At 50.3% G+C, this 25,599-nt stretch overlaps 2 protein-coding genes across 2 annotated transcripts; both read right to left on the reverse strand.

Moving 5' to 3' along the window:
* Positions 1-36: 36 nt before the first annotated feature.
* Positions 37-4,718, reverse strand: slc66a3 (solute carrier family 66 member 3). The gene is made up of 7 exons (XM_018732283.1): positions 4,419-4,718; positions 1,835-1,917; positions 1,671-1,740; positions 1,484-1,541; positions 1,263-1,383; positions 1,109-1,150; positions 37-1,005 (listed from the first exon to the last, which is right to left on the reverse strand). The coding sequence occupies exons 1-7, from the start codon at positions 4,562-4,564 to the stop codon at positions 914-916; spliced, it is 612 nt and encodes a 203-aa protein (XP_018587799.1). The 5' UTR covers positions 4,565-4,718; the 3' UTR covers positions 37-913.
* Positions 4,719-7,678: 2,960 nt separating this feature from the next.
* cimip5 (ciliary microtubule inner protein 5) lies at positions 7,679-9,263 on the reverse strand. The gene is made up of 3 exons (XM_018731104.2): positions 8,896-9,263; positions 8,151-8,190; positions 7,679-8,009 (listed from the first exon to the last, which is right to left on the reverse strand). The coding sequence occupies exons 1-3, from the start codon at positions 9,105-9,107 to the stop codon at positions 7,812-7,814; spliced, it is 450 nt and encodes a 149-aa protein (XP_018586620.1). The 5' UTR covers positions 9,108-9,263; the 3' UTR covers positions 7,679-7,811.
* Positions 9,264-25,599: the final 16,336 nt, after the last annotated feature.

The raw sequence follows: 25,599 nt of genomic DNA on the forward strand, positions 1-25,599 counted from the left end.
ATTTAACTACAAAGAAGCTGTAGGAGTGTTTTATGATTTTTTTTTTTTGTATAGAGCTCCTCTCCAGCGTATCGAGTAGCCGTGAGCCTACTGGAGGGGGTAGGTGTGCTCCGAGGACCATCTGCACTCAGCAAGAGCCTTCAAATATGGCACGCAACATATGAACATATACAATATATATTTTACATGCCATCTTCCATAAATGTATTATGTTGCATTGTCCACTTTAAAAGTGCTCTGTTCAGACTGCATGTTTTATACTGCTGTGATCAGCTGAAGTTGTTAACCTGTTTGACAATAAAATTATGTAGCCCTCTCTCGTGCCTCATTCCTTTCAGCTCCGCACAGTGCGAATCCCTGCGAGCTCGAAGACCCCCCCCCTTCCTCATTTGCTTGTGAAGGTCTGGGTTTGACACACTAAACAGTGGTTGGGCAGCTGACACAGGAGCTGTTCCCCAAGATGGTTAGTTAAGAAGAAGAGGTGACCACAAGGGAGTAGGACTCTGCACGTGAGCTGTGAGGTAGGCAAGAAACCTCACACTGTAGCTTAAGATGGAATTATGGAGAAGGAAACGGGGGTGTGAAATTTAGAGCTGGAATGTTTAGTCAGAAAGGAGGTATTCCATCACTGTACTACAGTTTAAATCCATATCTGTGTGCAACATAAGATCATGCTTTTGTCACTGCACTATATTACCCTGGTCTTGTTAAAATACTGCAGTAAAAAGACATTAGGAGAATGTCAGGAGTAGGGTGAAAATAAAGATTAGTCTTTTAAAAAAAGAAAAAACCTGCAATTTTCAGTGACATGCTGGTTAGCCTGTGTGTTTTTACACACGCATATCCCTGCCTGTAGACAGTGGGAAGTAAGGCACGGGGGAGGAGAGTGTCTCCACAATGATGCCCCGAGAGGTCAGTCCGTCTTGATCCTGCGACGGCTGTAGTAGAGTACTGTGGCCGTCACCCACCCGTTCAGCATCGTCATGACGATGAAGCGTACCAAAACTGCAGGGTGGCAGAGAGAGGACAATGAGATGCGCTCCCCCCACAACTCGTTCCCACCTACGAGAAACCCGGAAGCAAGGCGTGCCACGAAGTCCTAACTCACCCTGCATGTCACCGGTGGTCACGATGGTGGTGTAAATCCTCGCTGAAACACCAGGTAAGAGGAAAAACATGTAGTTAGAGAGCCACACGCCCAGGCTGCGTATCTTCCACTTCCAGTCGCCGTCAGCGAGACAGACTCGCCATGCGGGACTCACCTAGGCAGGTGTACGTGGCCAGGGCCCAAGTGAGCGCGCTCACCTGACCCGCATCCTTGGACCTCCACAAACACTGCAGCTGTGCCATCTTGCTTCCAGCACTGATGAAGGTGCACAGGCTCTGAGGGCAGGAAGACCACAATGAATGTGGTGAGCACTTCCTCTCTTGCTCAGTACAAAACAACGGGACCAATGGGAGAGCCACGTCGGCACACGCTCACCATGGCCAGGTCAATGATCCACTTGCGCACGGTGAGCAGCTGCCAGCCTCCGATGAAGCTGGTAGGAGGAGTCAAGGGGAATTTCTTCCATATTGGAGGAAAACACCTAGAAAGGAGCTGCAGCACCTGCTAATCCTGCTGAGCGAGAGAGATGGAGGGATGTCGAACCCTCGTCACGGAAGGATACACAGCGGCGTAGAGGAAACTCTGCTTCAGGTTTCTGCTGTAGTGCAGGATCAGCAGCAGCAAAGCGGCATCTGCAGCACAGAGCAGAGCAGCACCCATCGATCACAAGGGGGGGTGACCACACGAGGACTACACGAGGACCACAAGCTCACCCTAGCGGCCTACCTTGGGCAATCAGGATGGGGTACTCCAGGTAGGTGGGGGGCGGGTATTCATAATACACCTGATAAGTGATGAACACGATGAACCTGCAACACAGGAGAGATGTTCAACCGAGCCTGTGTGTGTGGGGACGAGGGTTTGGGGTTCGATTTCTTACTCCTCATCAGTACACATTCCACTAAGCCCCCTGTCACCCCCAGGAAGGAGTGGTGAGATGTGTTGTTACAGAAGTGCCGCCGCACATGTGTTACTAACATGCAAACAAGTGCAGACGAACAGGAGCGTTAGTGTAACGTGTTCACTGCTGGACGCTGCCTGGAATTCATGCTCTTTGCTCAGTATTTTGAGAGCACGTTACCCTGTTTTAACTATGTCGTCACGGTTACAGGTGTACACAACTCCCTTCCAGTAAAGACCCGGAAGGTGTGCTGCGGCTGACGCCATGCCTTCCCTTCCCACCGCTGTACAGCAAAAGCAAACACGCAAGCAGCCAAACGTGTCTCACTGAGCTGGATGGGTGTGTGCGCGCACAGACGCCAAATGAATCCGCCGGAGTGTTTGTGAGTGACCCCACCCTCACCGCCAACTGTGGGAGAGCTGTGTGCATGCGAGCTTTCAGGTGAACACGCCACCGGAGATGGTAACCGGTGGACCGTGTCATGCAGCCCTTAGAGCTTCTCATTGACAAGGTCGGTGATGCTCATCTGCTATTCAGATGTTCTTCATGCAGAATCACAAGCAGAGATGAACAAACTGCCCTAAATGCACACAGCCCTTCCAGGAGCTGAGTCTCCTGCCCATGTGGTCAAACCCACATGTACTCAGTGAGTGATGGGGAGGCGGGATGGATGCACACAGGAGCTCCACCACAGCTCAGCGCGTGCAGAGAGCCTATCCTCATGAGCACAACACCAAGCGTCTCTCTACCTGGACAGCAACGGGCAGTGCACATTTGCACTGGGGGGGGTAGAGGCCCACGGGCAGCTCACGTCACGAGGAGGGGGCACAAGGCCCTGCTTGCTCACAAAGGGACCACAAAAGAAGGGTTGATTTAAATACACCCAGTACATCCCCAACCCCGCACTACTGACCAGGATTACAGCTTCGACTTTCTACATGGAAGACCGGTGTGGCGGCAATTAAGATCAAAGTTGTTAATATGTTATAAACTAATTCACATTCAGTCTACGACAGGTGAACGGTTACTTCCTCTTCACTGGAGACTGTTAGCAAAATCTTTTTAATTAAACCACACGGTGAAGGATACAGTACTGATGTATAAATTAGCATATTGCACATCGTTTCCTCCCACTAAGAGTGAGAACCTGAGTCCCTTAAAGTGACAGTAAACAAAAAAACCTCTCAAAATATAGTCACTTTGTTGGCAGCTACAGGTACAGCTTTACAGTGCGCGTTGTGTTTCATAGGCTGCGCTGTCGTAATGTGCCCAAAAAAACATTCAGCTGCTGAGCACAAGGAAGGACGGCTGTCAGAGTAACAAACAGATATGAAGTGTAACATTTAATGTAACTGTTCAATCTGGATTGTCCACCTGCACAGAGCATCTCTCAGGTGGACAATGCAGTGGGTAAGTTACTTACAATTATTTACCCATTTATAAAGCTGGGTCGTTTTACCGGAGCAACTTACGGGAAGCACCTTGCTCAAGGGTACGACAGCTGGAAGTGGGAATTGAACCTGTGACCTCTGGGTCCAAGGGCAGCAACTCTACCACTACACTACCAGCTGTCCCTCCTCTATTTTCATCCCGAGTACCTTAACGGTGTACCAAACGATGCAAAAACTGACCAGGTCCGAGGGCAGTTCAGCGCTCTGCTTCCGTCACTTTACAGCGTTTTCCGTTGTTCCTGGGGGAATAACGGCCGAGGTCCTTAGTGGGACCGTAGATCGATCCTCTACCGTGTTGTACAGTGCTGTACTCTGCTGTACTATGTTGTATTGTGCTGCACTCTACCATACTCTGCTCTACTGTACTTTACTCTGCTGTAATATGTTGTGCTGCACTCTACTGTACTGTACTCTACTGTACTGTCGTACTCTATGATTCCTTAGCTTCTAACCTTTGAAGACAAAGAAAAATAAGTTGTTTTTTTTTCCTCCATATTTGAAATCACAGTTTTCCACGACACTAAAAATAGAGTAAAGGTGCGGAGCACCACGGATGAACAAAACGCGCGGTCGAGACAGGAAGTGGATCTTTACTTTACGCACTAAGTAACGCAGCTGGTAGCGCAGTGTTCGGAGCTGCTTTGGAGCCAAACTAAGCGGTCGCAGGTTCGAATCCCACCTCCAGCAGTCGTCGTACCCTTGAAAAAGGTACTACCCTAACTGCGCGAGTAAAAAAAATACCCTGGTCCCTGCTGCTGCTGTAAGAACTGTACCGTGTTAGCGCGCTGTACGTCGCTTCAACGGAAGGAAAAGCAACAGTTATGAGGGGGAAAAAAATGAATGAATGAATGAAAATGTCAATTTGACGTCGAACCTGAGGACCTGCACCAAAGCGCAGTTAAACTAGAGTGAAAGAAAGAGGAAAGTTTGCCCTACTAGGCTAGTAGCTAAAACTCACCCGAGCAGCTCCAGCACCAGGCTGCTCACGCTGACGCCCTCCGTGGACTTGGCCCGCAGGACTGCGAACATCTGCGGGAATTTGAGCACCATACACACGAGCAGGGTGCTCAGGTTGGCCGCGTGCAGAGCGGCGTCCAGCGCCATCGTCGCGTCGGCTGAGGCGGGAAGTTCGCCTCTCAATCCGCAGTCGAACCGCTCGCCGATGATGCTATCGTGCGATCGTCACCTTCACCGTCATCTCGCTCTTTCTTCCGCCGTCACCGCGCGGCATTGTGGTCCGCAAGCGGTCCGTAGCGCGGCGCCGTGTGGCCCTTCGCAGGATCCGTAACGCGGTGCTTTGTGGCCCTCGGGACGAGCCGTATGGCGGTTGCCGCTGCGCGAGGCCGCCGGAACTACACTGGAAAAGGGATATAAGGCTTTTCAGTGAAGAGTTCAGTCTCGGGTGTGTCTGTATTTTGTGTAGAGCTGTACACCTGTAGCCTCCTGAAACATTTACATAACATGCGTACTTATGTACAATAGGTACGGGAACCCGGAGTGCCACACTGATAATTCACACACAGGCTCCGGAAACGCTTTGGTTTCAGTGATAAATGGCGGAAATGTTCTTTCATACACTTTACTGTGGTGCTGCAACTGAACACTGAAACACAGTGTGAAATAACTCCCCAGGTGATGGACCCCCACACACACACTCACAAGGCATTGTGGGAAACGGCAGGGCTCTGTACGGTAAGAGGTGCTATAAAGACACCGCTTCCCGCACACCCTCCCCCAACGCGCCCTGCTTGTTTACTGTCCTCGGGGGCCCCGGTTTCCCGGCCGGCCGGATGCTGCGATGCGGGTGCGAGGAAGTGTGTGTCTGCTCAGGTACAACACCTCATTTTCCCACCGCCCCCAGCAGGCGCCGACACACGAATGGGGGGCCGAGCTCAGGTATATTACGTGGCCCCCAGCAGAGTGGAACCCGCGCGCCGAGGACACAGCCCTGGAGGAGCCTTCGCCGCCCTCAGCTTGTTCGCCCGCCGCCGAGTCCTCGGCACAAATCTGGCCCGCGGCTCATCCGCGCTCATCTCGAACCCGAGGACGAGGTCCTTTCGCTCTCCCGTCGAGCCCGAGAGCGCGTTCCCGCGGGTGCGTAGCTGAACTGCCAGGGAGCCGTGGGCCCGATGTCGGCCCGGCGGCAGGACGGCCCAGGTGCGGGTGCAATGAAGCTCCTTCCCGTGGGGCTCTCCGTCCTGCTCTGCGTCGTCGGGCTGCCCTGCAACTGCGCACTTCTGACTGCGCAGCTACGCTTCCGGCACGCGAGTGACGTTCTACTGCGCAGCTTGGCTCTGTCCGACTGCCTGCTGCTGCTGGCTACGCTACTGCCCCTCCCCCAGCTGCTGCTGCCCCCCAGGATGCTCGGGGACACGGTCTGCGGGGCCCACCTGGCCCTCGGATACCTGGCTCACGTGAGCGGAGGCCTCGCCCTCGCAGCCCTCAGTGTGTTTCGGTGTCTTCTGCTGCGGACGCACTGGGGTCACAGGGGTCACCGCTGGGCCGGCTGGGCGCTGTGCGCTCTCATATGGTGAGTGTGTGAAAACACTGCGTCGGCTCAGTTTTACACGCACAACAGCTGTAAAACTGTCTGTCCGTACATCGCAACACAGCCGCGCGGCGCAGTGGGTCAGGGTTCGAATCTGGCCCAGTCTTTGTGCAGTTTGACGCTCTTCCTGGGTTCCTGGGGCTTTCCTCACACTCCAAAGATATGTTTTAAGTGCACAAGAGACTTTCAGTTGCCTTTTGTGTGTGTGTGTGTGTGTGCGTGCTGTAGTTTGGACTGGCGTCCTGTACTCTGCCTCGCACCCTGCGCCCCCAGGGTATGCTCTGGACCGCCATGACCCTGCATTGGATCAGTGCTTTTTGATAATGGATGGATATATGACAGCGACAAACGTCCCATTTCCTGCCTCCACGCTGACCAATGTGTTGTCCCATGTTTTGTCCCGTGTTTTTCCCGCTCCTCCCCAGGACCGTGTCGCTGCTGCTCGCTGCCCCAGCTGGCTTTTTGGCCAGAGCTCTGCCCGGATCAGCGTTACCCTCAGAGTGCGATCGCTCTTCCAGACTCGGTCCAGCTCCTGTGTCAACAGCAGCTCCGGTGGCAGGAACGAGGCCGGACCTCCCGCTCTTGACGCGGACGGAGACGGCAAGCGTCGCCGAGCCGCGTTCCAACACCACGTCTGTGTCGGCGCACCGGCCTCTCGCTGCCTTCACGCCCGAGCCCGCGGCGGGTCCGGCCCCGCTGGCGCTCTCGGCGGTTCTGTCCCTGCCCTCGTGCGGCCTGCTTTTCCCAGCTTCCCCCTGGCCCTGGTGTAGCCTCTGGAAGTGGGCCACGCTCTCAGCTGCCTACCTCTTCCCTCTGGCCACCATGGTTGCCGGCTGCTGCCCCCTGCTGGTGCGGCTGTGCAGCGCAGGGCGCCGGCTGCCCCAGAGCCGGTGCGCGACGGCGTCGGCCGCTTGGTGGGTCCTGAGCTCGGTGACCACATTCTCCGTGTGCTGGACTCCGCTCTACGTGCTGGTTCTGAGCGACCCCGGTCCGAGTTACAGGGTGGACTCGCTCCGGCTGCTGCTTGTGGTGCTCGGGACATTCAGCTCTGCCATTAACCCTGTTGTGTACACAAGGCTGGATGGGAGGGTGCATCGCCATGGAGACCCCCGCCCTGCACAGACCCCGCCGGAACGGGAGTCTGCGGTGTGAGCTTTAAATGGCAATACCAGCGTGGTGTATGTTGGTGTACAGTGACACCAGTGTGGTGTGTGTCTTCTCCATACTAGGTGGCCTGTGCACCGAACAGCAGCAGCCAGGCTGGTCAGTCACACACTATGTGTGTGATTAAATCACGATATGTCTTGAAAACGAAACACACGTGAAACCAGTTTTTATCGAAAGTGTATTAAACAACCATGTCCAGAATTGTGCCGAACCTACAAATGGACATTTTCCCACACTTGTATCGTAGTGCTAATTTCATGCACAGGTGTGTGTACAAAAATAAAGAGAAACATGGAAAATAACTGTTGCAAACACAGCAGAGTTCAGAAGCTCTCACATGACGCTCACGAATGTGTCGGCAACACGAGTGGTCGAGGATGTGCACACTGTTGTACAGACTGACACCCTGCACCGTATTCCCGTTTCCACGACAACAGGAGACACGCTGCACCCTGCAGTGTATCACAGAGATCAGTGACACTGTGTGTGTGTGTGTGTGTGTGTGTGTGTGTGTCTCTGAGAGGTGAGTAGCACAGCTTTGTGCTGCATGTCGGCCCTGCAGTTTAGGTGCTTGGCCTGCCCCTCCCCCTGTATGGACCCGGAGCGGTTCTGTGCGGACCGGCGTGCTGACGGCGTCTAGCAGGGCTGCAATTCGGGGTCGGGCCGGACCTTGCGGTGGCCGGAGCTCAGCAGGACCAGGCGCTCGAGGCGGAGGAGTTCGCAACCCAGCTCGGTGCCCACGCGGCTGCCCAGCGCCTGGTTGGCCGTGTTGGGGACCCGGTCCGAGAAAACGGACACGTGTGCTGGGAGAGGCGTCTCCTTTCTGGGACGGCCCTGCGGGAGACAGGAACCTCGTCATGGGACGCGTCGCTTTGAAGGCCGGAAGCTGAGAAACATCCGGAACATTAGAGGCACCACTTGTGCGGCACACGAAGTCGTGGACATGTGGAGCTAAGTTTGCGTGAGACGCCTTACCAGCTGGTCGAAGTCCGTGAGAAAAGCCCAGTTTTTGTGCCTGCGGTGGTGGACAGAGAGAGAGAGAGAGAGATAGTGAGCAGTCAGTGAGGGCACTAGATGATGATTCATATTTCATCTATACAGGCGTTCCCCGACTTACAATGGGTTTATGTTCCCCAAAACTCATCATAAGTTGAAAATATCGTAAGTCGAAAGTGCATTTAATACACTAATACACACCTCTGGGTGACAGACTGGGAGATGCGGATCGCTGCCACTGCGCAGCATCGCGAGAGAGTTTCGCTAACCCGGAAAAAAAACTAAATTCAAAATTCACAGTACAGTTTCCACTGAATGCCTATTGCCAGCTCACCATTGTAAAGTTGAAAAAATATTATATGTTACTTTCTTTATCAGACACTTTTCTCCAAAGCAACTTACAATGCATACTATGTAGTGTTACTAGCCCACACACCTTATTCACTGCAGTGACTTACACTGGGTCACTCATCCACAGTGGAACACACACACACTCTCTCTGTCACTCACACACTATGAGTGAAGCTGAGCAGCATGTCTTCGGACTGTGGGAGGAAACCAGAGCACCCGGTGGAAACCCACACAGACATGATAGGGAGAACATGCAAACTCCACACAGACTGAGCAGGGATCGAACCCACGTCCTCTCGCACCACCCAGCCAGGTGCTGTAAGACAGCACAGGGCTCCACACACACACACACACACACACACTTTGTCTTTACCACTCTTTGACCGAGTGGCGCTCCGCGCGCACGAACTCCCTCCACGCCTGGTCCTGCTTGACGGGGTCCCGCAGGTCGGGGTCGCGCCGGTCGGGAGCGCGCAACTCGGCCGCGCTTCGCGACTTGCCCGCGCTGTGCCGGTTCAGGGAGACGGAGGAGCGCGAGGACGGGTCCGGGAAGCGGTACCCAGGCGACGTTTTCACGACGTCCATCCCCGGGCTGCGGTTACTCGCCTTTTCAAACCAGCGTGAAATGAAATGAAATGAAATGAAACGAAACGAAACGAAACGAAAAGGTTCTTAAACGCGAAAACCGGAACGGCACAAGCCGTCCGCTCACTTTCCCCTTGTGGGAAGCGCGCGCGCGCGCGCCGCGGCGCTCTGTGTCTGTGTTTCGCTCGCGCTGTATCCGTGGAAACGGCCTCGCGATGCTCCCGCCCTTCGCCGCGTTCGGCGTCGCGCGCCTCGCTCGAGGCGAAGTTAATGGAGGGATTTATATTTGTGAAAGAAAAGGTGGAAATTCTTGGGTGAAAACGGACTCCAGTTCCAGTTCTCTCTGCTTTGTGTTGTTCTCAGAAGTACGTCGCTCTGGAGAAAAGTGTCTATTGAACGAATTAAAGTAAATTTGAGTATAAATGTCGATTAAAAAAAGCTCACAGGACAGGTGTTTAGTTAACACGGTAGAGTTTTAGTTAAAAATAAACAGTAAATATGCGCCTTTTCTGGGTGCTAATCCAAAAACGACCTCGTCCAGCTGTCCCGATACTCTTCATAACAGCAGCTGTGAAAAACAAAACAAGAAATATGAACTTTTTTGTTAAAAGTCCCTCCTCACACACGACTCGTAACTGTTTTCCTCATAAAGTTAAATTAATCAATAAAGCGTTACCTGGCAGTTCGTGTTGCTTCAGTATTCCTGTGATCATACTGCAAATGAACGTTTTGAATTCGCTTCACAAGTTACATTACACTGTAATGTACAAATGTTTATGCTCTATAACTGAGATAACGCTAAACTTCCACGCAGCTACTCCTCTAATGTAAATGTTTAATTGAAAAAATAGGAAAGTGATTAGAAATCGTGGATATTCGGATAAAGTTTCATAGAGTGGAAAGTACTTAGAATCGTCTCTCTTGCTACTAATTTAATGAACACATTGTATTTTCTATGAGATGTACGGCGCCATGGAGAAAAGTGTCTGACGAATGTAAATATAAATATAAGTAGTTCAATCGTTCAGTTCGGTGTCGAGAAGGTCGCAGGATGTCCGCCAGGAGGCGCTGTGGGAACTGTGTTTTTTTTTTTCCTTGCAGGACTGGAACATGTTGGCATCCAGAGCGACTCTTTGTCCGGCGGGAAGGAGGAGGAGAGGAAGAAGATGACTGTGGACGACTGTGGCTCCATCCACTGGTGAAAAGGAGTGGATTTAGGTTCAGATTATTGATTCATCCTTTGAAGGTAAAAAAAAAAAAAACTGTTTCAGGGAGTCTTTCACAGACATCTGATTACTTCTGTTAAACTTGCATATCTCTCTCTCACACACACACACACACACACACACACACACACTGTCTGAACCACTTGTCCTATACAGGGTCGCAGGGAGCCAGAGCCTAACCCGGCAACACAGGGCGTAAGGCCGGAGGGGGAGGGGACACACCCAGGACGGCACCCCAAGCGGGACTCGAACCCCAGACCCACCGGAGAGCAGGACCCGGTCCAACCCACTGCGCTACCGCACCCTCTTTACATCTCTTCAAAGGGTATTGTGTAATTCATTTTGATACAGATGACGTCTGTTAAGCAAATGAACAAATACATCCTTAAATCCCAGATGAACAACAGCTACATCCACAAACTTGGTCTTACTTCTATCTGGGGTCAAAACAGGAGTGAGTGTTTCTGGGACACCTGAGAGGTCGTGACCCGTTCCGGATCACAGGTGAAAGCTTGAGGCGACGCACTGGTGGTTATTGATCTGAAGGACCGCGGGACACTCCCTGTGGGAGTAGTGTCTCAGTGGGCGTGGCTCTGTGGGAACTGCTGTGTTACAGCGGTATTCACACAAGTCGTTTGAGATTGTTGGCCTCCATGGCAACATGAAGCAGAGTTAACCGGTTCTCCACAGAGACTGCGCACACCCACGCAGTCACACAGTCCTCGTGCGTCCACAGTCAAAAGTTATACGTGTCTGTGTGCTCAACCAGGTTTATTTAGAGACCATGTTGATGTATATTATGCACAAACAATCAACAGCAAAGTACCGGGAGCTTAGATAACAGCTTCACTTTTCTGTGTGTCGAGTGATTATAATGACATGTGGGATGAGCATTTTGGATGACATCTTTGTGGGTCGGTAGGGGTCGGACTCCGCCTTTCCTCATGGATATGGTCCCGTCCTCCTCTGTCCATTTAGATGTTTTTTGTGTTTCGTCAGTTTGAGCTGAGCAGTGATAGCGTTCACAATACCAGAAATGAGACGCTTGAGAGAGGATAAGAGCTCTGAAATGGTGTTTAAAAGGAAAATTATGTTATAATTCTTTCTGATCTCAAAACAGTTCCACAGTTTTATTCCATAGGAATGTATATCACACACACAGTCTGAACCACTTGTCCCATGCAGGGTCACAGGGAGCCAGAGCCTAACCCAGCAGCACAGGGCGTAAGGCTGGAGGGGACACACCCAGGACAGGAGACCAGTCCAGCGCAAGGCACCCCAAGGGGGAATTGAACCCCAGACCCCCTAGAGAGCAGGACCCGGTCCAACCCACTGCGCCACCACGCCTCCCAGAATGTATATCACTATATTAGAAACTTTTATATAAGGACATAGTGGTGAAGTAAAGTTAACTTCATCAGGTCCAGCTTGTCTAAGGTCTTGATGGAAAACGCATAGCCGGGAGACAAACAGCACTTCCACTCTGAGATTGAAGGCTTTTCTGCTGCTGCCACGATTCTTCAAGATGGTCCTGAGAGTCGTGTTATTCAGTCCAAATTCCTTAGCCAAATAATTCAGTTTTTTTCCAGCTTCAAACTGGGCAACGATTTATTTTGTTTTCACAAAAATCACATTTCCTGTTGTTTTTGATGCCATTTTGACTGCAGAGTCTCTATTATACACTCACCGTCCACTTTATTAGGTACACCTGTTCAACTGCTCGTTAACGCAAATATCTTATCAGCCAATCACATGGCAGCATCTCAATGCATTTAGGCATGTAGACATGGTAAAGATAATCTGCTGAAGTTCAAACTGAGCATCAGAATGGGAAAAAAAGGTGATTTAAGTGACTTTGAACGTGGCATGGTTGTTGGTGCCAGACTGGCTGGTCTGAGTATTTCAGAAACTGCTGATCTATCTGTATTTTCATGCACAACCATCTCTAGGGTTTACAGAGAAGGGTCAGAAAAAGAGAAAATATCCAGTGAGTGGCAGTTCTGTGGGTGAAAATGCCTTGTTGATGCCAGGGGTCAGAAGAGAATGGTCAGACTGGTTCGAGCTGATAGAAAGGCAACAGTAACTCAAATAACCACTTGTTACAACCAAGGTATGCAGAAGAGCATCTCTGAACACACAATACATTGAACCTTGAAGCAGGTGGGCTACAGCAGCAGAAGACCACACCGGGTGCCACTCCTGTCAGCTAAGAACAGGAAACTGAGGCTACAATTCGCACAGGCTCACCAAAACTGGGCAATAGAAGATTAGAAGAATGTTGCCTGGTCTGATGATGTTCGATTTCTGCTGCGACATTCAGATAGTAGGGTCAGAATTTGGCATAAACAACAAGAAAGCATAGATCCATCCTTCTTGTATCAACGGTTCAGGCTGGTGGTGGTGGTGTAATGGTGTGGGGGATATTTTCTTGGCACACTTTGAGCCCCTTAGTACCAGTTGAGCATCGTTTAAACACCACAGCCTACCTGAGTATTGCTGCTGACCATGTCCATCCCTTTATGAGCACAGAGTACCCATCTTCTGATGGCTACTTCCAGCCGGATAACATGCCATGTCACAAAGCTCAAATCATCTCAAACTGGTTTCTTGAACATGACAATGAGTTCACTATACTCAAATGGCCTTCATAGTCACCAGATCTAATCCAATAGAGCACCTTTGGGATGTGGTGGAATGTAAGATTCGCATCTTGGATGTGCAGCCGACAAATCTGCAGCAACTGTATGATGCTATCATGTCAATATGGACCAAAATCTCTGAGGAATGTTTCCAGCACCTTGTTGAATCTATGCCACGAAGAATTAAGGCAGTTCTGAAGGCAAAAGGGTGTCCAACCCGGTACTAGCAAGGTGTACCTAATAAAGTGGCCGGTGAGTGTATAAATCTGTTTGTGGAAGCTAAGGCCAGCTGCACTCTGATTGGCTGGACAGAGTCTGGGCAGCCTGCAGCAAGGCATGCTGGGCAGTTTGAGCCCCGAGGACACTTTGGGACTGCGTTGGAAAGCCAGGCCGGCAGGACAGCGAGAGGACATCAAGTGATGGATAAGACGTTAGCCAAATCAATGAATTACTATGGAGAGCACAGTGTTAGCCAAAAGGGCGTTAGCCAGTGCGGTCGGCAGCCGGGGGTCCACTGTGCTGATGGGCACCATGACAGAGGTTTTGAAGCCAGCATAAGAATGGCAGGAGAGCGAAAAAAATAACTTGAGTCAATACTGGCAATATTCATAAAAGCAGAGAAAGACAAGTAAAGCTGGAGTGTAAATCAGTGTAAGATCCAACATGTGGCCATACTGATGTGTTTCCTCCCGGTTTTGTTAATGAGTGACCAAACAGCTGCTGTCCCACAACTGTGTCCAGCCATGTCCAAGCTGCTTGTGCTCATGCTGGGTAGTTAGAGTCTAGAGTGGGATTTGCTCAGCCTCCTTTCTCTGGCTTTGTCTGAAAACACGTGCACTGTTTTTGCAGCGGAGCTGTTGATGGCAACGGGTGAGGCACCAGAGCATCGAGCTGCTTGCGAGCACAATGCCAGCAGGTACATGAATACACGCAGACACGCACCTGAACGCACAAGCGAGCTGTCCGACAGCGCAATCCTCTTTTCGCTTCATTTGGTATTTTCACATGGAGCGAAAGCAGACACACACTGAATGGAATATTCTGGCCTCATTTTCAAACAAAATTAAACTTGGCCCCATGGACTCTGCTCCCCCCCAAAGAGAGTGGCCGAGGCAAAGGGTTGGAGCAAAGTGGGACATTGGCATGAAAAAAACCACAAGTGTGTTGCCACGCTGCTTCCTGTTGTGACTGAAAGGCAAAAGGCTTCTGCCCCAGATCAGCTGTACCCTAAAAACTGAGTTTCAGTGATGAGACCCGACCCGGACCCCAGTGCGACTGATGCAGGATGTCTTAAGGAGGAGACTCCTCCCAGCACCTAGTCTGGGGAGCACTGATTGCTGCGTTTGCCTCCTGGCCCCACCCTCCCCGCTCTCCCACAGGAGAGATCATTGACGTCTCAGTCGATGCCCAGAAGTGCCGGTGTTTTCACAGTTCTGCTGCCCATGACATCCCCATCTCCTACTTGGCTGCAGCTCCTGCGTTACATGGTTTTGCCTGGTGTTGCCGGGCAGCTGAATCCTGCGGCCGCGTGGCCAGAATGTTCTGGCATTCAGAATCACTCAGCAAAAGAGGATAACTGCTTTCTGTGGATTGTGGGTCGCCGCCAAAGGCAGCAGTGAGGAAAATGAATTTGTGCTCTCGGTGGGGAGCGTGTGAACAGGCTACATAAAAAGGAACGCATGTTGGGCTCCAATAAAGCAGTGCTCTAATTAGGCAAAGCGGACACAGAAGAATGTTCACACTCCCAGGATGAGGAGCTGCTTTTCTACCATTAACCTTGAAGTTGGCATTACTGCCAGTGGTAGACTGGGGGGGGGTCATCAGATTGCCAAGGAGGGGCTGGGGGGAGGGTCTTGCTCCACGGTGCTCCTCAGGGTCACCCAGGCTGGGCTCCGCATATTATAAGCTAGAGCAGAGCCTTTCAATATCCACATGTGTATCTCACAGAGGGCAGAAAACCGAGATGTTCTCGGTAACTTGCAAGAAGAGTGAGTGGAGTGTCCTATAGAACGTACTGGAACTTCTGTGTGTGTGTGCGCGCGTGTGTGTGTGCATGTGCCCAGTGTGTACAGTGTGTGTATGGCATGATGCCCAACTGTGTGACAGTTACGGCTCTCTGTTGTGTCTAATAATGGGGGATTTCACATCCTGGAACAAAGGCATCGTATCTGTGACTGAGGACCCCCACCCACGCTCCCCCCCCCCCCCGTATTATAATGGATTTGGAGGCGCCGTTATTGTTATTCCAGTGCTGGGCTCCTCCGTCTGAACTGCAGCCTCCGCTTTAAATTACAGCAGACAATTCGGCAGCGTTCACTCTTTGAACCTCCTTAATCTGCCCCGCGCACAAAACGACAATTAACGCTTTTAACCGTGAAAGTGTTTCAATTAATTTTCTCTTCTGTTGTTACACTAAATTTCATTGTGTTCCAGTTTGTGGCCATCGCTGCCTGCCAAACTCACTTCCTCATGGTCCCTTATTGGAGAACCGCTTCCTTGTTCTTTCACTTTTGACAAAGTGGAAGAGAAGTGGTGTCTGCAAACCGTGGGCCGTCCCGGTGGTCCTGCCCGGCTCCACGTCTGCTGTAAGTGTGAAGAAATGGGCTGCGTTGTCACTTCTTACTGTGTTGCTTCTTCGTCTTCCTTTTCTGCAGCTATAAACGTTGCAGAAACGTGGTAACCGCATTCACGGGCCGCTCAGCTACCGAACGAAACTGCTTGGAACATGGGCCTTGCAGCGAAAGCTGCTGGACGTGTCGCCACGGGCCTCAGCGAGCGCCTCGTCGCCATATTTGGCAGCCGGAGCAGGAGAAATAACAGGAGCCCTGTCTCCGATGCCAGCGAAGAGCATGGCTTCTGTACAAGGACCCTGTTACTTGCTGACAGCGGCGAGAAGCCAGGCAGTGGAGGTGTGAAGGTAAGAGCGACACTGCCTCGCAACATCGGGATGAGAGTTTACCAGTTAAAGACCCCAGCAAAATGTATTTCTGTCCACTGGGGTGGGGGGGGGAATTGTTATTTTTGCCTTATGTGCCTGGGAAGAACCACCATCAATCACTGGAGTCCAGAGCCACAGAATCCTCTGATGCTAATTAGACTAATTCAGCACAATTTGCATCAGAATTATGTTTGTATCCCATTTTTTGGCAATTTCAAAAAGGCGCCTCGCATTGGAGATTAGGGAAAAGTCTGTTCTTTCACAGCGAGTCACGGAAAATGCTCTCTCTCACTCCTTTCTGCTCAAAGGTGTCTCCTCAAGTGCGGGGGAAGGAGGACTAAAAAAAGGTAATCATTTAATTACCCAGGATGCTAGTGGGCTCTGGCGGTCCTGTGGATACGTGCACAACATTGCAACCCACGCAGATGCTGGGAAACACAGATAACTCGTTAAAAAATGTCTCCTCTTCCTTCAGCTGGAATAATGGATGGAGAATGTGTTTTCGGAGGCCTTGAGTGCTCAGAAGTTGTCATTTCTTTGGGTCGTCTCTCTTTATTAACACCCACAGGTTTGGGTAATGACAGCGTTCCAAAATGCTACTGAAACGGATAAAGTCGTTTGGCTTCCTTTGGGTATAATGAGTGCCCACGAGTGACTCCTCGAGCAGTGACGCAGGATGTCTTCTGAGTGTCTGCCCTCAAATAATTGGGGTGAGGTGGATGGTTTAGTTACCTGGCCCTGGGTCAGCGGTTGGCGGGCTGTGTGTGTTGTCCTGGCAAGTTGATGGTGTGTGTGGAATGTGCTTGATGCCTCTTGGCTCTCTGCAATTACACTGGCACTTAGTGCCAGTTGGGTGTGGAACTCACTGAAGAAGCTCCCTCCCCTTCTCCCACTAATACAAGGAGGTCATGGTCTCTGTCCTGCTCTCTGGCCCTGTCGTACTGTTGGTATCAGTCCTGGAGTCATTCTTGCTGTCAGTCAGTTGTCTCAATTGTGGTCTCATTGCTGGTCTCTCTCCTGCAGGTATTGATCTTGGACTTGTCTTGGTTCAGGGTTAGCGCTATGCTATAGTTCTTCTTCTCCATCCTGGTTGTGGTCCTCGGGGGGGGGTCAGCTCTACCTTCAAGAAACCAAATGGAGCGAAATGTTCCCTCATTCTGACTGATCTGCGTAAAGCGTAGCCGTAATGGTGGTCGTTTGTTAGGTCGGAGATTCCCCTGCGGCCATGCTGGGGTCAACGAGGTCAGCACTGGCACGGCACTACACGCGCAAACACAGACACTGACACACAGCCTGGATACACACACACAACCCTAGATGCACGGATGCGCACATACACACCCGTCAGTGTTCTCTCACTTTCGCAGATGTCCCAATGTTACATAACACAGTGGAAGGATATTGGACAACCAGCACCCTGACGGCAGTGCTGCTTCGGTTAGATAATAACGACAGGCGAGCAATTTGAATAAACAAGGCATCAGCTGTCACAGCGGCATCACAGAAATATACCATATTTAAATTACAATGAAATGCTAACGTACAATCAGCCTGACATCAGACAACCAATATCAATTATGAACCATCAGCCCACCACTCTGAAGAAAACGGTGTTTTGGTTCCGACTGCCTCCCGAGGTCTTGTATTCCTGCTCTCCTGTGGAAGGCCAGTGCTGCTCAGATGATCACTGTAACAACTGCAGTGATTCATGGAACAAGAGGACGCCGACTCAGGTTTCCTGCTTCAGTGTATCTTTATTTTAGGCTGGACGAGGCCTCGGGCACAAGGGGATCAAAACTGTGGGCAGGGACTCAAACTCTCAGACCGGAGTGATGATGGGGTCTAGAGGTCATCTTCCTAGTGCATGCCTTAACGGTGATGTATGAGATGATGAGATGACAATATATCTGTGCAACAGGTGAACAGGGTTCGAGGGGAATGGAGCACTGAGGATTACAGCGGAGGTTAGGAAGTACTACTCAGGACTGACTGCCATGGTTTCTAGAAGGACCGTGGGGACGGGAAGCTGAGGGCAGCTCTAGGTCTTCATGTCAGGCTTCTTACCTGCAGCATGGGATCTCCCGCGGGGAACACTCCTATTGATTGGGAGACTCTCCTTAATGAACCGCCCCCCGTAATGTATTCTGGTTGGCTGTCTTGTGTGACTTTAACGAGCGATTCCTAGTCTGAATCCTAATTGAGTGCTTTTCAATCACTTCACCTTCAAAAAACCATTTGTTTTGGTTCACGCTGCTTTTCCCTGGTTGGAAAGACTTTTTGTGATAATGGCACAGCCTCGGTCCGCATTAACAGGGTTCTGCCTCACTGCGAGGAAAGTAGCGGTCACGGCAAGGGAGAAAGAAGTGTAATGTAACATAGTGGATGACGAAGTGAAGGTTCTAGGTTTGAGTCCCAGTGAGGTCTCTGTTATTGTATCCTTGAAAGAGGCACTTAACTGCCTTTGTAAATATCCATTGAAATAAGTGGATGAAAACCTTAAACTAGGTTATGTGCTTTTGAGGAAGTATAATCTCCCAAGCAAATGAATAACTAAAGTTCCTGTGCATCATAGCAGTAGGTAAATGAATTATTACGTAATGTACTAAAAACATTCCCTCTTGCCATCGATCAGTGGGAAATAATTATGAGTGACCTTCATGCTTTAATGCATACAGTTGTATACAGTATTAGTACATCGAGAAAAGGCAAACCCATGAGGAGAAACTAAAGACTCGGTTGTAATGTGTAGTGACATGCCGGGGACCATTAGTACCATTAGTGATGTTTACACTTCAGACAAAAGTCATTATTTTTGAGAACAGTTTTCTTCTAGTGGTTCCTGGAAATGCGCGGAGTAAGAAGGGATCCAGTGGGGCAGTCAATCACACGTGGCTCCGCAGGTGAAATTAAATTAAGTGGTGGGAGGTCACATGCTTGACATGGCTGGCAGAAGCGCGCGAGTGTGTGACTGATATGTCGTCACTCAGCAGCCGACATGGCGGAACATGGCGCTGATCTCTCCCACGTAGCCCGCTGGGGAAGCGTGGAGAGACAAAGTGGAGAAGAGGAGGTGCATGAGGAGTAAACAGCAAAGAAGGATCTGGCAGTGGCGGGGTTTCGTTTTCGTGTTTAAAAATACCTCCTCCCTGGAGTGCTGGTGGGGTGCGAGTGACTTGTTGATTGATAGCTGGTGATACATAGGAAAAATAGAGAGTGTGGCCCATCCTGAGTGTCTCCCTTTCACAGGGTGACCTTCTGTCTCTGTGCTCTCTATCTCACTCTGTCCTCCTCCGTGTCACTTCTTGTCTCTGTACCAGCATTTCAGCGAACTACTCTCACCTGTCCTCCGGTGCCACTCCTCCAGAGGCTCCCTCCGCCGAGCGCGTCGGAGACGGGCCTTTACTCTTCGTGAAGCACCCAAGTGACACAACACACAGTGACAGACACGCTGATCCTACTGAGAAACACCGGGTTGCAGCAGAGCTGTGCTGATCACACTGAGACACAGTCTTTGCTTGTGTGTCGGGCTGACAGCATGCTGGTTGCTTGGTGTGATAGCAGGTTTTCAGACCCAGGTAATCGCAGCTGACCATCCGGCTCTGTCACTCTTCAGGTGATGCGAAATACAGTTTGCCTTGAGTATTTGAGTGGACAGCTGCCACCTGGAGTGATGGTGTCCCAATGATGTTGATGTTGCTGGTTTCTGGTCCTCACTCGCAGCACCACAGACACCTGGGCCAGAGTAGCGGACTGCTCCTTTTTTGAGAGAGAGCAATACTGAGAGAGGGCAGTACTGAAGTGATCCTTGCAGGCCTGTGTGGATGACCGATGGCGGTGTGGGACAGACCCAAGAAGGAGAGGTACTGTACTGCAGTCAGATGCTGTAATAATCAGTAGCAATAATATCATTCTCTGGAAACCTGACCTCATTTGACCTACCATGATATCACTATCTACATTCATTTCTCCAGCCTCCCATGACCTTGAGCTACTAAACCTCTCAGAAAACAACAAAAACCCCAAAACACAACACAATTGATACAATATAGGGAAATTGCTCATCAGTGTCTGAAAAAGTAGTAACACTTAAACATCTTAAAATGGTATTTTTGTACCCTTTACTGTTTTTTTTTTAGTATTTGAACTCTGAAGGTCTGACTGATGCGGGGAGACACATATGAGTTATGGCGTTGGTGCAAGGCTGGAGGGGGAGGGGACACACCCAGGACAGGATGCCAGTCTGTCACAAGGCACCCCAAGCGGGACTTGAACCCCAGACCCACCGGAGAGCAGGCACAGGCCAAACCCGCTGCACCACCGCACCCTCCCTTTTCTGGGTTACACACCATCAATTTTATCTGTGCCCCCAGAATGTGGTGCCAAGTGGGAACATTAGGAGAAAGCATGCTCTGTGTCAAACTTGTGTCTCTACGTGTATTGGCATTATATCTTCTCCGATGGGAGGGTGTGGGCTACAGATCCACCTTGTCAGCCACCCTGGAACCCCCACGAAACCATTCACATCGGGGACTACTTGAGCGGGGTTCGAGTAGGGCAGCGAGTAGCGGTGGCGAGAGTCCATGAGGCCTCCCAGTAAACTGTGACAGACAGAAACAGTCTTTCTGCATATTCAACTTCCACACACTACAGCTTTAAATGCCAGCAGACAAGGAAAGTGTGCTTAATTATTTCTGCCACATCCAGGGCCCTCCTTGACAGACAAGCTCAAATTGGTTGCCAATTCTGCTACGAGCTCCTGCGTCAGCATTTGTCGGCAGGGGGTCGGAGGTCACTCTTTGAAGCGGCGGACGATAACCTCATGTGCATTTATATCGTAAATTGTTCTCGCTGACACTCGGCATCAGTGATATCGTGTTTCCCCCTTGCGTTTAGGAGCCATTATGTAATCTTTATTTTTCCTTGTCCGGTCCTCCACTGGCAACGGCAGGATTATGATGGTAATTATCACTTCTTGACATGGCATTTGAAGATAAGTGTTTAAAATCCGTCTGCTACTTGGTGGCCATTTAACTGTCTCTAGTGGGGCAGTGGAGGTGGGGGGATGTCCCTCACTCCTTCCGTCACCCAGACAGAAATGGCCTCGTCTTCACAAGTGCTGCTTGTGCCCTGCCAACCTCCTCATATTAATACACTATAGGCTGTATCATCTCTGCAAATTACAGTGGTTTTTATTTGTCTCAGTTTTGCAAGACAGGCGCTGGAATTTTGTCTCACGGAGTTCGTATCCCGTAGTTACGGTTAATTGCACACATAATTATATGTCCCTGTATTTGTGTGGTTTTTTTAGTTTTTATTCATCCTAGGCCTATTTGTGAAGTTAAAGGCCTCAATTAAATCCCTTTCTGCAGAATGGTCACATTGAAAAATGGAGGCGGTTGAACCACAGGCCGGTTGACTGGTGACGTGGGGAGCGTGACGGCACCTGTCAGCCGTGGAAGTCGATCGTGGCGGTCCGAATGCGTCTCAGCCACGGGTAACGTACTCTTTACATTTTCGCAATACTGGAGGAATTGCAGACCGACGGGGGCTTTGCTATTCCGATCTGTAACCAGGCAACTACATACCAACCAAGCTCTAAAATTAGGGATGAAGTCACGTCATGGAAAAAAACAGACACACACACACATACACACACTTAGAGCAGCAGTTCCACCAGCACAACATAAAGGTGAGAGCAGAAGGATATCACAGAGCAATTCCATGTCAGGAATGTCCTGTTTGAGTAGTTTAACAGCTTATTGGAAGGTCTGTGTTGGTCTAGTCCACGAGGGATGGAGATATGACATTGGAAGGGTATTTCATTTGTAGCTTGTTTGTAACAACTCAGGGAAAATCCAACTGACCTTTTGTACGGCCTACTGTTAGAGTCTAGAGGTCCTGCTCTCCGGTGGGTCTGGGGGTCAAGTTCTGCTTGGGGTGCCTTGCGATGGGCTGGCGTCACATCCTGGGTGTGTCCCCTCCCCCTCCAGCCTTACGCCCTGAGTTGCCGGGCTAGGCTCTGGCTCCCCGTGACCCTGTATGGGACAAGCGGTTCAGACAGACTGTTAGAGTTTAGGGCTGTACTGGCGGTTATTTCAGTTTATCAAATTTTCAAGTCCTTTTTCTTAAAAAGTCAGGTGGAATGATCAGGATTTAGGGGCTCTAGGTAAGGTGGTGACACCAGCCATGTAGGATGACACCTCCATTCGCTGGCGAGTGACAGCTGACTAGGTGGAGATGGGGTCTCTGTCAGCCCAGTCGGTGCTGAGGAGACGTGGCACAGCACAGCGCTGGTACGGCCCACGAGGGCAGGAATCGTTCTCGCTCGCTGGATTCAGATGAGCTGCTTCCGCAACCCCCATCCCCCCGAGTCAATCCCCCGGAGTCAATCACCCCAAGTCAATCCCCTGTGCGCGACTTTCTGCTGTTAATCCTGTTATCGCTATCGCCTCCTCACACCCTGCAACATCTGGCTCACTCGCAAGGCTAGCGATTGTGGTTTAATCCAATACAGCGGGGAATCCAGAGCAAAGGAATCTGTCCAAAGAAAGGAATGTACGAAAGGGCAAGGGGGGGTCCTTCGTATTGGCGGAGAAGAGATCAGTCAGAGAGAAGGAGAGGTCTTTAAGTTCAACACTGGAGTCTTCTCAGGACTGTGTGTGCAGCAAGAGGAGCTGGTCCTCGTAGACAAACTGGATTTTTCTTTGGAACTGACTGTAAAATCAAAGGCCATCGACAGCCAGCCCTTTTTTTTTTCACCTCACCTTAGTGGGTTACTGATCGGTTTGACTAACGGCTCCATCCTGTTTCCGGACCTCCAGCAGCTCTGCCCTTTCAATAGGCATTTCAGTCTGGTTCCTGCAAGCACAGAGAATAAGGACCAGCAGGACCAGAGCACTCTGTGTAACCTTTATTTGCCAGGCACCTGAAAATCCAGTTCGCCAGGTTGCAAGCAGAGCAGCAGGGTGACCTTTTGTGGCCGAAGAATGAAAAAAAAAGGTTATGTGTTTAAGATGGAGAAGGGCAACTTTAGCTACCCGAACGAGTTGCTCGGTGTCATCTTTTTCAATCTGGAGCAGCAATACAGATGACTACAAAGTGCAGAACCGAACATCATTTACATTTATTTATTTAGCTGATGCTTTTCTCCAAAGCAACCAACCAACGTCAACAACTGCTTGTGCCGAGCGGGGTCGCAGCGGGCTGCAGCCTTACCCAGCAACACGGGGCGCAAGGCCGAAGAAAGAGAGGACACACCCAGGATGGGACACCAGTCCGCCGCAAGGCATCCCAAGCAGGGCTCGAACCCCAGACAGTCTCCAAAGCACCTTACAGTGCTAATCTGCCTGCAATTTTTTTACCCATTTATACAGCTGGTTAGTTTTACTGGAGCAATTTAGAGTAAAACCTTGCTTAAGAGTGCTACAGCTGGCATTTGAACCTGCAATCTTTTAGGTCCAAAGGCAGTACCTCTGACCACTACATTACCAGTTACCCTCAACTGGTAAGAGGGCTAAGATATCTGAGTTAAATAAAGAACAGTAGGTTTTATTAGCAAATTTGTTTAGGGGATTAGGGAAATGGAGGGCAAGAAGAATATTCAGAACAGAAGCTTGAGGGTTTGAGGGTCAAAAACAGAAAAAAGACTGAGATGTTTGGGTTCCTGAGGGCTAGACTTGAGCTTTAATCCTCTCATATCGCCAACCCTTATTGAAAGGGTCCACAGAGAGGCCATGCAGAGGGCATGTGGTGGTCAAGTTCACGTCCAGGTGTTTCAGATGCGGGCGGCCAGGGGAGTGATCTCAGGTCAAGACCCCTGAAATTTCTGCACTGGTCTCGTTACCAGCTTTACGAGTGGTTAGCCGTCTGTGGGTTTTGCATCATTCATAGAGTTAATTAAAAAACTCTCACTAAACCTCCTCTGCACATCAAAATAATTGTAGTACTTGGGGAACAGTCTCATAAATATTTACAAATAAATTCTACAGAAAATGTAAGAAAATCTTGCAGAGTTAAAAAAAAATGTAAAAGGAGTCTTGATCTTGGAACGAGTGACTACAATCATGTTCAGAAACTCTGTGTTTCAGCAAGTTTTTCTTTCCTTTTTGTACTTTTTAGGAGAAGAAGGCGCCAGGGGGACGGTGGAGGCTCCATCGGGACAGCACCACAGCTGCAGCTCGTTCCTCGGAAACAAACCCAAATCGAGCCGAACTGGAAGGGTGGGAGGAAACCCCCATTGAGCAGCAGATATTGCCCCCGCGGTGTGGGCCAGGGCTCTGTGACCCAACCATGTCCTCAGATTGGTGTTTCAGCCCAAATAAGAGAGCAGCGATGTCCAGCAACGGAGTTATGGCCCTTGGAGACAACGTACTGTGCCTGATTCCATCTTTTATACCCACACCCAGCTCACTTGCTCAGTGTCTCTCTCGCTCTATTTATAATGAATATAATACAGCTTCTAACTGACAGATGAAGAAATGCAGGCACATCCGTATAGTGTTCGTCAAGTAAAAAGGCAGGGGAGAAGGTGGGGAGACGATAAAAACGAACATGACGGCTGCAGCGGATATCGATCTGATTAAGAGCTAACGCAGGCGGCAGACGGTCCGCGTTCGGCTGCAGATACGAGAGATAAAGCGATGTTCTCGCCGAAGCCTCGGGGCCAGGATGGCGGGTGCGCTTCCACAAAGCTCGTTTCTGCCTCGGCGTTCCCGTTTGAACGCCGCTACACCCCCCTCCACCCCCTGCCTCCCCTCCCCGCTCCCCCGAACATGTCTTTATTTCTTTGTCACACTGAGTGTTCAGAGTGGGTATGATTTTCTAAAGCTATTGAACGACTTCTCTCTGCACCCGTTGCCTCTGGTGACAGATATTTCTGTCGCTAAGAATAACGTGGTCTCTAAGCGCGCAAGCAGGAAGGAAGGGCATTTTGGCCTTTGTGAAACCATAATGCCGCTGCTGTTTCTTTGGCTGGGAGCTGCGGGGGTGGAGGGTGAGGGGTGGGGGCCACTGGTTCAAGAACAACTGGGGTATTCCAGCGTCAAAACAGGGGCTCATCTGACAGACGGGGGGACAGCCGGCACCGTTGAGACATTAGACATTTGGAATCTGCATCACAAAGGGCAGAGATCTTGTAATAATTCCAGATATGAAATATCATTAAATAATTATATTTGTGAATAATACAGATATGATAAAAATATAAATGTAATGTAAATCTAATCAAGTAGGAATTATAATAATGCGTAGTTTGTTAGAATTGCGCTATGAAAGGCAAACATGCACGCCCATACATAGAGGATATCTGATATTTTTTTTTGAAAAATAAAGCTTTATTTTATTGGATTTAGCCTGATATCATGAGTTTGCTGTGCAGCATTTGCATGTTCTCTCCAACCTGCTGTGAACTTGGTCGGGGTCTCCGCCAGCCAGACTGCTGCAAACAGTCAAAAATAGGCAAAACTTCCCGAAAAATGTTCAGCCGCTTATCAGACGTGACAGAGTTTAGAGCGCTACAGTTTACTGACTGATGAGGATGAAAACTAAGCAGATCAGGTCCGGCGCCCTGGGCTACACGGTCCACAGATTGGGGTCCTCAAGGAACAGCCCTCACGTTGCAGAGCGGTCAAGGCAGAGGCACCGGTCCATGCTGGCCGTGCATTTCGCTTTAATTTCACGGAGGCAGAGCA

This window comes from Scleropages formosus, chromosome 15, assembly GCF_900964775.1.
Source record: "Scleropages formosus chromosome 15, fSclFor1.1, whole genome shotgun sequence".
Classification (NCBI taxonomy): domain Eukaryota; kingdom Metazoa; phylum Chordata; class Actinopteri; order Osteoglossiformes; family Osteoglossidae; genus Scleropages; species Scleropages formosus.